The 14,866-nt window shown below is 34.5% G+C and overlaps 1 protein-coding gene across 4 annotated transcripts in view; it reads right to left on the bottom strand.

Moving 5' to 3' along the window:
- LRBA (LPS responsive beige-like anchor protein) overlaps positions 1-14,866 on the bottom strand; it is a 395,208-nt gene that overhangs the window by 120,837 nt on the left and 259,505 nt on the right. For all 4 annotated transcript variants that reach the window (XM_030491547.1, XM_030491551.1, XM_030491549.1 and 1 more), the window contains 4 exons: positions 11,631-11,748; positions 9,995-10,097; positions 8,251-8,366; positions 6,157-6,269 (listed from right to left, as the gene is read on the bottom strand). In XM_030491547.1, the coding sequence (XP_030347407.1) occupies positions 6,157-6,269; positions 8,251-8,366; positions 9,995-10,097; positions 11,631-11,748 (450 nt within the window). The remainder of the gene's footprint in view (positions 1-6,156; positions 6,270-8,250; positions 8,367-9,994; positions 10,098-11,630; positions 11,749-14,866) is intronic.

Raw genomic sequence — 14,866 nt, 5'->3', positions numbered from 1 at the left:
TGCCAAGAAGGGTTGGACCAGATGATCCTTGAGGTCCCTTCTAACCTATAATTAGTTGGTACTATTCCTAATTCCACAATAGATTTTCTGGTCCAAACAAAGCAAGCCCATAACAGTCCTAAAATTGTAGCACTGTCCTGGGATTTGTACAAGAGAACTTCATACTCTTGCACAGCTTCCTTCAAAGAGGAACTTTACTTTTGAGTTCTCATATCACAAACAAGGACCCCAATCAAAATTAACACCACCACCACTCCCCCTTTTAGCTCTCTATATTCAAAGAGGACAGATTGGGAAGAAAGAGCCTTTGTTTTCTCAGCTGGATTTTGCCCTTTTATGGTTTACTAAATTTTACAAACACATGCATCTGTAAAAATCAAGATACTGCTTAAGTACTGTTTCCTGTTTGAATACCTCCCTTCCCTAAAAATTTGATTATGTCAGATGTCCAGATCTGTGGACCCCTTTGCACAATCAGGTATGGAGATAAAATGTACATCTACAACAAGGTGATAAACCAGCTTCTGTAATAATTTCTCACAACTGTTCCCAATTCTGCATACAATTTTAGAGAGGATGGAGTGTCACCTCTCCTCCAAGACTTGTTATATGGTAATGGAGAGAATCTGATAAATATACTTTATACTAAAAAGATCAAAATCCCTAACAGACGAACAAAGGAATAATGAAAAACGTGTCTCCCCTTCAGATATCACTGCTTCAGGCTGACTGTAGATGGGGCTTGATATATCTACCACTGTTTCTTGAGGCGATCCAAAATCCTACAAAATATACTGGGCCTTTTCTTAACTCCCAGAGATTCTGATACAAAGTTTGAAATATTTTATTTCATGTACTGTCAGGAAATAAAGCAGGGATTCACATGAACTGCCCTGACAGGAAAAATATTTGTACCTTCCTTCCAAGTTTATTGGGTCTGGCTTTGGAATGCTTTTTAATTAAGAGGTATCTTTTGTCACAAGTACAGATGACAAATTTACTGCTTGAAATACCAGTGACAAGGCAACCAGGGCAGATGCTGAGCCTGGCAGTGTCAAGCATCAAAGGTTTCAGTGCCTATATTCCAGATGTAATTGCCTATCAAAATAGGTCATAACCACTGCATCCACTATTGTCAGTTCTCACTCTGTTCCCCTCACCTTTCTTTAGTGTACAATTCTGGAACATGCTTTATGCTTAGAAGGACGTTGAGTCCTTCTGGTGAGTTTATCACTTTTAACTGGTAGTAACCTGCACTGATTTTGTGTTGGAGCATGAGCTGAATGAAATGTAATTTTCATTTCCTGCATAAAAACCACTGGTTTACAGAATGCTGTACAAGTTTAAATGGCTCTCTAGACAAAAAGATTTCACTAAAAAATTTGCAAAAGTATAATAGGTGCACATCAAAACGTTTGTTACTTTCTGTCTCTTTGCTAAGGGGTAAAAAGAGAGAACTAAGCAAATTTCATGCCCATCCCACTCTGTTTCCTCAGAAAGGAATACATGCAGCACAAGTTATATGTGCAGCAATTTTGTGCTCCTGAAAAGGGCACCCTGCAACAGAGTGCAAGCTGGTGTGCTGAAGAAGTCAACAGTGAAGTTTACATTAGAACAACAAAACTAGTCTATTTTGTCATAGTAAAAAAATCTATTACTTCTCTTCTGTCCAAGTGTATTTGATATCATTGGCTCCCACATACCAATTAAACCCCTCACTTCACTGGAGGTGAGAGCTCTTTGTTGCTTTTGTACATTTGACTGGAAAAGGAGTCATTATAGCCACTATAAAATTGAAGATGATTTAGCAAATATTGCATTAAAATGATAAAAATACAAATAAAAATATTATTATGTACACATGCAGCCATGGTGAAGACAAAAGAAGATTTAAGGATAGCATAATTTTCTTCTTCTAGTAGTGTCAGTTTATAATCTTACAGAAATTTTGTGCCTTATAAAAGAAAAATTATCAACAGCTACATGCATAGAGCAAGACCTTGTAACGAACTTCTAAGAGTAAAAAATCATGCTTTAATATCTGATATTGTGTATTTTTACTTCTATTTTTTTTTCCTTATCCAAGTCCAGAAACACAACACAATTTATTGCTTCCACTGAATAAAGAAAAGGAAAAAAAAAAGTGCTTTTGAATAACATAAGTAATGCATAAAATGGGACACATTCTGGTGGGAAACTGTGTCTGTTGTATAAATAAAATATATGCAGCTATAAATATAATATGTAATACTCATTCCAAACCACAGTCACCTCTTAAGAAATAAACACTTGAGTCAAAACAGGGTAACAGACTGGCAGTGCACTCCTGGCATTTGTCAGGAGCATTCGTCAGGCTGACAGTAATATTAACCACAATCCATTTCAGTTGCTTTGGTTTATCATTGTGTGACTGATGTTCAAAACAATGCTGTAAGAAGCTGCTTAAATAAAGTGTTGGTTTAACCTATACACTGCAGTTCTCAAAATCTGTACTAACTGTGGACTTCTAGCTAACATATATACAAAACTGTTATTCATATTTGACACTTTATAATACCTAACTTCAACTTGCAATTACTAAAACTAAAGTCAAAAAAAAAAAGTTGTTAATTTTTCATTTCTTAGGTACCAAAAAAAGTAAAGATATTGATTGATCTGACATCCTGTCAGACCAAAATCAAAGTTTTCCTTTTCTTTATTCTGTGGGAGCACTAAATTGTGATGCATTTCTGGACAGGGATAAGGAAAAGAAATAAGTAAAAGACTGTTAAAACCATGTAAAAAGCTAAATTAAATATCTTCAAGTATTTCTACAACTTTTAGCAGTGCAAAATCATAGACATGTTACAATACAGAATTAACATTCATTTTGAATATTATTTTGAATATTACCCCCAAGATAACTACAATGAACTACAATGAAAATAACATAATATGCATGACATTCAAACATTTTCATAGTTGAATATTAGCAAAGTTTTTCAGATATTTGCCATGAATTCATCAACCACCACAAAGTTAAACATATAAACTACATAGAGTTGATACTGCTAGAAATGCTTAAAACAGTAGCCAAAACTCGAACCGCTATGTCTGAGACAGGTATAGCATAAAGACTTTCACTGTATTATGGGAAAGACTGGCATTCGACCAGAAGATCGGTTACATTTCCAGAGATCAAGATGCACTGTCTGATCAACAACATAGAACATAAGGCAAAATGCGCATTAAATATACAAAGATGTATAAAAAATAACTATTCCCTAACAACAGGGGCAATTTTCTGCCTATCACTTGTTAAAGACTAGAAGCTGCCATGTTACAAGCTTAAATAATATGAATTAAACTCGTTCTACTCATAATACAGTATGAATGACATAGAATCATAGACTCATAGAATAGTTAGGGTTGGAAAGGACCTTAAGATCATCTAGTTCCACCCCCCACTGCCATGGGCAGGGACACCTCACACTAGACCATGTCACCCAAGACTCTGTCTAGCCTGGCCTTGAACACTGCCAAGGATGGAGCATTCACCACATTTTTGGGTAACCTGTTCCAGTGCCTCACCACCCTCACAGTAAAGAACTTCTTCCTTATATCTAACCTCAATTTCTCTTCTCTAATACACAGTGCAGATGTATTTTAATTACAGTTAACATCCATAAGTATCAATGCTACTGCAATTTGCTATTATTTAAAATCTAATATTGTAATAATTATTTCCTGTATTAACTTCATAGTTTTCAAACATACAATTGAGAAGGTTAAGTATAGGTACAGATATAGGTGCAACCTATATCTGTAGGTGTAACCTATACCTATAGGTGTAACCTATCTGTCCACTTGGTTACATCCTTAAGTAATGTCCTCTCTCTGCAACAGCAATGGAAAGATTCCCTCAGAATTTAACATATACTTAACTAATCCTCAGAGACTACTTTCATGAACAGAGAAATTCATATAACCAGTCACTGTTAATTAAAAAACACACAGAAAACCAGCAGGTTTTCCATCTGATTTCTTAATGGAGGCAAGAGTGGTACCTAACCTAAAATGAGGAAAAATTGTTCTACACTGCACTTAGTTCTATTTCAGGGTGGAGGAAGAAAGACTAGGACTATAGTGCTGACTGAACTGACGAATTTACAAGTTAAAATACAATTACAAGGAGATGCCTCGAAAGTATAGTAGCTGGAGAATCCATTTTTTTGTCTTGAGTTATTTTAGCAATGACATGAGATATACAGAATTATCATTTAACAAAAGTTAATGGAAAATGATGTTGCAAAAATCATCTCATAATCAAGAAAGTTATGATTAATACATTTAATTCATATACTAATTCAAGCTACACAGAGCTGAAATTTTCAATTTTCATAAGTGTAGTCTAGATTGGTGATAGGTATTTTTAGTTGTAAACTACCTTCAGATGTTTTTTTGGCATGGGGATTATTAAGAAAGAATTTGTTAAATTCCACTAAAAGAAATTATTTTAAAATACTGTTTACCTTAAAAATATTCTTAAAAATAGAAAATATGTGTAGGTTTACTCATTAATATGGACTCGTGTCAGTCAGACATTCTGAGAAAGCATGGAGTTCATGACTTCTTCAAATTAAATAACGCTATTGGAAAATGTTACAGTAACAGTACCTCAGTATATCACTGCTTTGGACTGAAAACATTATTTCTTTTTTTTTTATTTGTACCTACATATACACACACAAAGGATATGGTATAGTCTTCAAATATATATATACATATATGTATATATACACACATACATATCCACATGCTGGAGAGGGACTCTTCATCAGAGACTGTAGCGATGGGACAAGGAATAATGGGTTAAAACTTCAACAGGGCAAGTTCAGGTTACATATAAGGAAGAAGTTCTTTACTGTGAGGGTGGTGAGGCACTGGAACAGGCTGCCCAAAGAAGTGGTAAATGATCCATTCCTGGCAGTTTTCAAGGCCAGGTAGGACAGGGCTTTGAGCGACGTGGTCTAGCGTGAGGTATCCCTGCCCATGGCAGGGGGGTTGGAGCTAGGTGATCTTAAGGTCCTTTCCAACCCAAAGCATTCTATGATTCTATGATATGATGACTATATAATACCTTAAGGTTAAAAAACTAAATCTGCAGTTAAAAAAAATAATTTTCTGGAGATTTTCACAGTGTTTAGGTTAACTAATTGTGAACTGAAAGCAAGAACTTTTAAAAACAGCCTTACTTCTTTCTTTGTTTTTTGTTTTGTTTTGGTTTTTTTTAATCAAATTACCAATTCGCATAGAAGACTTTTGCAAAAAACAAGCTATAATTAAAATAAATTTTTTGCCTTTTCCATCAAGTAACTATATTGCTCCATGTGCCAATCATTCCCACAATAGTTACCTTTTAGAAAAAGATCCTGCTTGATGATCAGAGCACCTAGCTTTGTAGAGAAAATAAGAGATGCTTCTAGTTTGTAAAATGAAATATTCCTTTCTTGCAAAACATAGAAAGAGAATAATCACATTCTACAGAGTTTTAAACAGACTGTATAACATTGCATTGCATATGTTTGTTTGGGAAAGAACCTTAGAAAAACAAGGCTCCCCTGCCAGAAAGGAGTAGTTTGGAAAAGTTGTTAAAAACTGGCCATGTCTGTCTGACAAAGGACAACTGTGTTACTTGAGCATACCTGAAGGGGTACACAGAGGAAGTGAAAAAATAAAGTTTCTACTTATAGGAATAAGGGCAATGATTTAAAACTACTTAAAGCATAATGATATCACAGGCTTTGCCACTGAAGAAAACATAGTTCTCATCAGAAAACCAGAAAATTATCTGGATAATTTTCAATAATTAGCAGCTTCAGCATTCCTAACTTCATTAAAATCTGAAATTACATGTAACGTATGCTCCAACTAAGAGTGCCTTCCATGAACTATTATTAAATAGATACAATCAGAAGCAGTAAGAATACATCAATAACTCATTTTTCCATACTCTGGTCCCTGTTATCAGTATATCCATACAGAAATAGAACACTGTTAATGGTTGTGGATTTAACATTATTGTACCAAATGCAGCAGAAAGCATTAACAAGACTGAAAGCTACCGTGATAAATATTGGAGATGAGAAAAAAAAAGTTATATCTGATGACAAATACCTTTGACAAATCCCTGAAGTTGCTAGGAAGTGTAAGGTCCAACTCCTCTGATTCATAGTTGGTGATAACCCAAGGGAAGACAGGGTACTGATTTAAATCATTGTAAGTTCGACCTGACAAACATCAGCAACGATAACAACAAAAAAGCCATGAGTTAAAAGTTATATTTAACTAAAATACCAATCTCTAAAGATACAACAATATAACTTTATGAGCTCTTCAAGAGAACTGTAATTTATTTCAGATCTTTTATCATTTCAGTATTCTACTTTGCTTTATTGAAATGGATAATGAAAAAGTTTACAAATTGCTAGTGTTTAATTTAAAGCACTGCAGCCCATTTCACTTTAATTGTAAGTGCTTTTGTATACAGTAAGAGTGACAGTTAAATTCGTTCATTTTCTATGCAGTTCTTTCCCTGATTATGTTATCTTGTCTTCTGCTTTTTAAGGAGGAACACTTCAGAAAAAAGAAAGGAGAGGCAATTACTTTTGTTGATACTAAAAATTAAAGCAGTATTTTTACATACTGTATTAAACCTAGTATGTGAAAGCAGAATGAAGCATCTCAGGATTTTAGATTGAGAAATCATGCAAGTAATAACCATTCGTCTAGAGAATTCACTTTAAGGCAATTTCTTCCTTGACCATCGACCATCTATGGACATACCACCATTTAAAAAAACAGAAAATCTGTTCTGTTTTCATGTTCACATGTGCACCTTTACGAATCTGTAAGATGGAAACACCTTCCTTCCAGTAAAAACAAAATATTCAATTACAATAATCATATACCATACATACACATATACCACATACCCTGGTTTGTAACTTTAAAATGCATAATTTTTACAAGGATCCTGTTTCTTTTAATGATACTGTTGCAGAACCTCATTCATTCACATCCTCTCCAATCAGTATGTTCTCAGTTTTTGTCTAGCCTGGTCTTAAAAGTCTCAAAGGACAGGTTTTTATTTCTTCCCCAGACATATAATTTCTCAACTCAATCAAGTTGCCAGAAAACATTTTCTAAAACTCCACCTAAGTTTTTTATTGTTCCAGTTCTCTTACACCATTCAGTATTGTTCCATCCTGATTTGCAGAATTTTTAAATGGTATAGTCAGACCCTGTCATTCCTTTATCAGTTGGTTATGTTGCACTTTCAGGATTAAGGCTACTTACATGATACTGTGATATCTATCTTTATTTGTTTCAAATTGACAATAAAAAAAAAAAAAAGACAATATTTTAACTCCCCATCATGGGCAACTAAACTTCCCCTTTCTCCATAAAGTCATCTTTTTGTTCCTTTTAACCTCAACTACCAAGTAGGTAAGTTCACTTTATTATTTCAATAATAAAGCTGAAAAGGATAATCCACTAAAGCCACAGAAAACAGTGTCATGATTTGCCTCATTCAATTTCAGCATTAAGGAGACAAGCTGATCTACCCCAGATATAGTTTTATAAAAGTGCCAGAATCCTGGCATCTCTGACTTAATGAGTGATTACAGAAACAAGCAAAACTGACCATTTGAATAAAATGGAATTAGCAGGCGCAGAGGCATTTGTTTTATCAATTGTGTAAGCAAGAGCCAAGTCTGAACGTGAATTAATGAGCCTTTCAACACTGTCAATACCACAGAAAAGAGCTGAAAATTGAGAAACTTTGTAAGTTGCTCTGAGAATAAAATATGTTGGAAAATAAGAGAGAGGTCATGAGACCTAACAATTAGCCTCCATTTACTAAACTGAGGTCAAGCTGGTTAGAAGCTAGTGGGATAAGATGGGTTAAATAACTATAGTCTAGCAGTTACAGAATGAGGGATTAGGACAACCATACAGGGGTATGAATTAGGATTTGGGAATGGATGAATAGTGTCCTGGCATAGCAGTGCTGGTGATCCAGGCACTACATTCCTGGATCGATCATACAATCCAATTTTGGGGGATTTTGTGAAGTTGTTCTTCAGAATAAAATCATACACAGAAAAATTTATTCACTAAAAGGGTAAAATCTAGTAGTGTCCCATGTCTGTTGAGACTGCGTCACTATTAACTCCTTTTATGAGTCATTACAGTAATTTGTGTTACCTGCTATAGTGTTTAGAAACATCAGGTATTCGAAATTGGATATTTCTCGGTGTTGCCATCGCTGGGTCATATTGGAAGCTTTGAAAATCTGTCTTGGACTAGCCAAAGAGATGCGCCTGAGAAACAAAAGAAAACAAAACAAAACAAAACAAAACAAATTGAAAAAATAATGAGAAAAATTGGTGGGTCTTCCTTTCAACCTATCTGAATTTTACAGGCAGTTGTATGTATTCTTTTTTACTAGTTCTGTGCTATATTTCTCTGGGGATCAAACTGCTATTTTGGATACCTGAAGTTCATTTTTAAAGTATTATAATCTAATAAGAACAAAGTATTTAAAACATCTGAGAGCTCGATATGTCAGGATTTTAAAGCTTTCAAACAGAAACCTTTACAGCTGTGCAAATTCAGCTGCTCCATGAAGGCTTGATGTTTTACAGAAATATGTTATTAGTGATTTAGAGAGATGGCAGACCATTAAATAAGAAAATTACACGACTTTTAGAATTTCACATAAGAATTAAGTCATCTTTTAGGAGATGTTTTTAAGTCCCTCAAGAAAAAAGAAAAACAATAATAAGACGATAAAACTTCATTATGAAGTCCATTCACTTGAGATTTAAATTGTGGGCAGTGGTGGGGAGTTAGTCATAAATAACTCAATTAAACTTTTAGAATTTGATGCCAGATTCCTAGCGTTTGTGAAAGAAGACTATAGAGTCACTCCTCGGAGTGATAAATCAAGCAGAGAAGAGCTTATAATAAAATTCCCAAGACTGCTTTGTTCATAACAAAAACATCTGCAAATACCAAACCACATCATTTAGAGGGAAAAAAAAAATAATCTAGATTTAGTTTTAGTTAACAGATCTTCACAGGTATCAGTAAACAATTAAATGGTTACAGTAACTGAACTTCATAAAAAAAAAAGGTAAACTACAAAACACAACAGGAAACATCCCCAACTATTTTAATGCCATTTCTGGAGAGAAATCTTTAAAAATAAAAACATAAAGTAACAACAAACAAGATACTCCTTAAGGGTTGTTGTTTCTTCTAAAAATTTAGAAATTAACCTACTTAAAAATTGTTTATAATTCTTTAAAATACAAGAGGTAATCAACTTCTATTTCCAGATTTGGCATCCAAACACACAACCTGTCATTGCAATACTGATTTCCCACTAGTAAAATCTGAAAAATGGCCTCCAGAGCTAGAAGACAAGCACACCACACCAATCCTTCACATGCTGTTCTACACATCTAGCTTATATTGTTCTATACATCACTACGATATCCTTCTGATGAGGAATGATCATTTTCAGCTAAATTTAAATACTATAGAGGATTTGAGGATGTTACAGTCAAGCTAATATAATTGAGCTTTAACTGTCATAAAGGCTAATCAGTCCTACAACCTGTCTTACATCAGTCTTAAAATTTTAGTGAGTTGGCAAGCATAAAGAAACCAGTTTTCCTTAAGCAGGGTAAATGATTCAGTCTCACTGCCAAAAGAGAAGATGTCTTCCCTACGATTAACAAAAATCACAAAAAAATCTCAAGTCCAAAAGTTTTTAAGATTTTTATTATACAAACACATTACAAATAGCATACAGAAGTGATAGGCTGAGGATGTGCATCTTTTGTAAACTAGTAGGTATAAATGCTTCAAGCTATGTAGGCTGGTTTGATGAAAAAAGAACTCTTAGAACTGACAGATAAAATTAACTCAAATTGTAAAATACCTGGTCTGAGGTAGTCCAAAGATAGTCCCAATACCGACCCGAGGTAGACAGTTAACCACTTTCTTTACTGTTGCTTGGTCAGGAAAGTTGAACATGACACCCACTGTGAACACAAGAGCAGAAATACGGCATGATTTTACCCCTTTTATTTTAGACTTTCTGGACCAATAAAATTCAACCCTAAGCTCAGATATAGAACAGGAAAAAGATTAGACATGTTTCCTTCAGGTTACTGTGGACATATTTCTTTATAATTTCCAGAACTATTTTTATTTACCACTAACAAGAGTTTCAACAAAAGTCGTTGCTGTTACAAATCTTACAAGGTCTACATTTGTTTTCCCTTCTGAATAGAAGTTACACCTACATGTACAGATCAACTGTCTAGAACTGGTTAAAAAAAAAGTTTCTATATTGTTTCACACATTTACTAGTTTACTTTCTAAATATTTTCAAGATATATTCTTAAAAATATTATCTTCATACTTTGTGTAAGACAAATGACACTTACGCAATAGCACCTAAAAATCTAAACAACATCTAATTATGGTATCACCAATGGACACTTCTGACTTCACAGAGTACAACCATAGGCTTCAAAATAGGAAAGTCTTTATGCACATGATTAATATTCTGCTGGACAATATGCACTTCAGATTTGCACAACAGTCTAAGGGATACGTGACTGAATACCTAGCAGCCACATTCAAGATTCAAGAGTATTTTAAGTTCGGACAAAAACTTCTTCATTAACACACTAACAGCATAAAACATGTTATCCTATGCAACATTCACTGATTTCTGGACTTTTCACATCGTTATCAAAATGATATTTTACATTTTAAAAGTGTCGTCTTAATACCTACTTTATTTGGTGTCTTTGTACACAGTTTTCAAAATTTATTTCTCAAAATTTCGTTATCAGTATAAAAGCACTAAAAGTACCTAATGAATCATAGTTTAAACTGCAAAAACATCATATAACCTAGTTTAAAATAAACTTTAGGGGAAGAATATAGCAGAAGAAAGTTCTCCAAGTCTCAATGCACTGTATTTTGAGTGACTTTCCACAATATATATGTGTGTCTGAAAAAGGAACTGAAGAAAGGGAGGGGAAAAAAAAAGGTTGATAAACAAGGTAAATTCACCTTTATTTCTTAGAGTTGCACTAGGGTTTAACTGAAAGAAATTATTACCAGCGATAAAGCATGAAAGTACACCATACCAGTCACTACTCTAATCCAGTACTGAAGTTCTTTCATTATGCTGTTCTTGATGTGTATAGTTAACAATTATTAACCCTCCAAAGGAACAAAAAATCCTCTTCATGCATAGCAGATCAGAGATTCTTAAGCAAGAGTTTCCAGACACTGACAAATAACACATGTGGATATAAATGAAAGTGAGGCATTGCTAATTCCCAGATATCATGTTTTATCTTAATTTCTCATTGGGGGGGAAAAAAAAAAAAAGGAGAAACTAGATTACAGAAATATACTAACTTAAATATTGAGACACTTAATCCAAGCCTTTCTGCTGTCTACACAAATCCATACCAAAGAAGACATGACTAACAGCCAAACAGAATGTACATAGCCCCAAACCAACACTTGCCATTTCTCTAAACTCACAGTACCTCTATTTGCCATGAATATCTCTAGTGCTGTATTTTGCAAAAGATAACGTCGGGAAAAGATAGATCGAATCTCTGAAAAGAGCCATTTTCCATGGAGTCCTTCTGTATATGCCAGTATCTGGTAGAAAGAGAAAGGAGAGAATGTTTTAAATATGTTGTTGGTATAGGTAATATCTTGCAAAAGAGAAACTGCTTGACTCACAAACATGGATTCTACCAATTACATGCTAAACTTGCACCAAAATTAAAATATGCTCAAACTTCAAATCAAGCTATGAACCTATAATGGTTTTTTGAAGTCCTAGATTCAAATACCCATGTAAAGGATTCTTAAAATTTTCTTGTCTTTTTTCCTTTAAAGACAACTGCCTATTTTCCATAACCAAGGCAGTTTCAGAAACATTATGAAATGTTTGGAACTTCAGCACAGCATAAAAGCATATTCTGAAATCTATTACCTGTGCCATTAGATGTATCTGCACTTCCTTTAGCAATGCAATAACAGGCCTGTATCAAATAAGCAAGAAATAATGTCTTTAAAGAAAAAAAATGTTCCCTAAGTTTATCGCTAAGGCAACATTCATTAATTCTGGAACTAAAAGGTTGGCTGTATAAGAGGTTAAGTATCATTTTGTCAGCTAAGGTTAAACACAAACCTGCAAATGAACTCAGCATAATCTCTCTATGGAGTAAGCGGTTGTCAAAGTAACTTGTTACAATTCCTGTCATCCCATCTGACAGACACAGATGCTTAGTCTGCCTTCACAATTCAAACTAATCCCATTTTCAGTCCTCAGCCACTTTGTTTCTTTGTTGCTTCACTTTTTCCTTTTCATTTCAAAGCTTAATTATGTAAGTGTTAAGGGACAGAGAGATTGGACACTTCTCTACCTCAGATTAACAAACCATAAGCGAAGGAAAATCTGAGATTTGTCAATTTCAGCAAACACAAAAGCACTTAAAAGAAATCCATCACAGAAAAGGAGATTCAGATATAATTCTAGTTAACATCACTCTTACTACAATTTCACTTGAGCAATATAGTATAAATATGATATAAAAAAATGAAAAAATGGAATTCAAGCCTTTAACATAACAAAGACTGTTAATGAACCTAGTTTGTTTATAGATTTTTAACAAATGAGGATTTTGCCTTATATGTATTATATATTCACGAATAACCTGCATTTTTGTAGCACAGAGAGCAGAAGCACCATTATAAAGGCACTACACAATACAGTATAAAACACTGTACCACCTTTGTGAATTAAAAGCAAACACCACTGGCAAACCAAAACCAGAGAGCACAGAAGATCAGAATGTACAAAGCAAACCCATCTCCCACACTTTCTTTTTACTTCTACTTTATCTTCCCCTCAATACAAGTGCCACAGACATTTTCTCCCCCAAGACCCATACATACACAGAAAAAGAAGGAAAAAATGAATAATTATTCCAACACAAAATTCTAGAAATGCAGTGGAAGGACCAGAAACTGTCAGTGGTTGCTAATCACTTCAGGAACCGGGGAACTAACAGACTTGGACCACTCTGACACGTCCCGTACCACATCCATGACCCATCCACACTAATTGGCAGATTTGTATAATTCTGTGGTGTTATTCAAAACCACTGCGGTTGGCTTTTGTTATATGCATAGACATACCCCTTAAAGTGCACAACATCAAAAGAGGTAATGAAGGAGACAAAGTTCCAGTGCTTGTGTACAAAAATCTCTTCATACTTTTGCTGGTACCCATCAATTTTATGATCTTTAAATCAGAGCTTACAATTTCAATGACTATTTTTGAGACAAAAAGGAATGTGATGACTTCCACTTTCTGTAGTAACAATTCAAACAGAACAGCCTGCTTGTTGCTATCAGTCTGTGGATTGCAAATTCAAACACTTCTTACTGTGATTACATATTATTTTTACCCTGTGGAGCAAGCATTTTTGAGTGGAAACTCTGCATGCAACTTCTTCAAAATCGAAGGAAAAGCACCAATTTGAAAACAGCAGAGGGGGTTTACATTGTGCACCTTGCGCAGCCATGATGAAGTTACTGAATTCAGTACAACGGGATTTATAGCAGAAACTCAAACTGCACTGCAGAAACACTACCAGTCACCACTATAACAATTCTTTAAACTACTCATTAACAGAAGTTATCAGGAGTGAGAAGCAATTGAGGCCTAGCCGAGCAAGGCCTTCGTTTCGAGTTGGAATAGTGTCTGCCTGGTCTGCAGCTTCACTTCAAAGTCTCTGGAGTTCAATTAAAACTGGATTAGGTGGAAGCAGACCTTCTTTGGGACACTGTTCTCGGAAACTCCAGGCGCACTGACAGCACCCTAGACAGAGGTCTAGCCCGCCAATGAACCAGTTGCTATGGAAACTGCAGCATTACCACTGCTCCGCGCTCATCACACCACCTATAGTAGATAAAAGGTCCAGAAGACAAACACGTTTCTTTCATGTGTGTTACTAAGTATTCCTTACAAAAATCCAATTCAACCTTTTATTCCCTGTCAAATATCTGATTTTATTAATAGAACCTCCTAGGTGCAGAAACTGACTCATACTTCAAATTAAATTCGGCATTTTTAACCTGGAAAAATGATTTTTTTTTTTTTTTTTTTTTTAAATCAGTGTTACCACTTCTGATATTATCAGAATTAAATTTTTCAAAAGCTATTTTTGCATTTGCCTGTTTCCACCCAGAAGCTACAAACCACAGAATTCTACTTAAGAATTTAAGAACAACTGTCTTCTTCATACTATTGTACAATGTGTTGAGTTTAAAAATGACTCATTCATTCTGCCTTTTCTCCCCACCAGTTCTGGGACAACTTGTGGAGCTAAGATTAGTGAGGGTGTACAATTCTAGCTTAATCTGGACAAATAGTACCACCTTCTCCATGTGAAATAGTATTTACAGAATTTCAGTTGATTCAGTACATCAGATTGAAGTTTAATCTACTGCACATTTCATTTATTTCAAAAGCTACTGCACCTTACAGGAGGAAAGACAATTTATACAGTTTGCCATTCTATTTAAAAATACCTAAAATAAACAAAGGAGCCAATTTTAAAGTTCTATGGTTCCAAAAAAATCTCATTAGACAAACTGTTCTGTGATTATACTTTGGCAACACCAGATGAACAGACAGCATGACTACACTCCTAAAAATACAAAATTACTTCCACCTTTGCATGAAGTCCCTTCTTTACTTCAA

This window comes from Strigops habroptila, chromosome 7, assembly GCF_004027225.2.
Source record: "Strigops habroptila isolate Jane chromosome 7, bStrHab1.2.pri, whole genome shotgun sequence".
Taxonomy (NCBI): domain Eukaryota; kingdom Metazoa; phylum Chordata; class Aves; order Psittaciformes; family Psittacidae; genus Strigops; species Strigops habroptila.
Note: the sequence above shows the minus strand (reverse complement) of the source record. Positions and strands in the feature narration are given on the sequence as shown.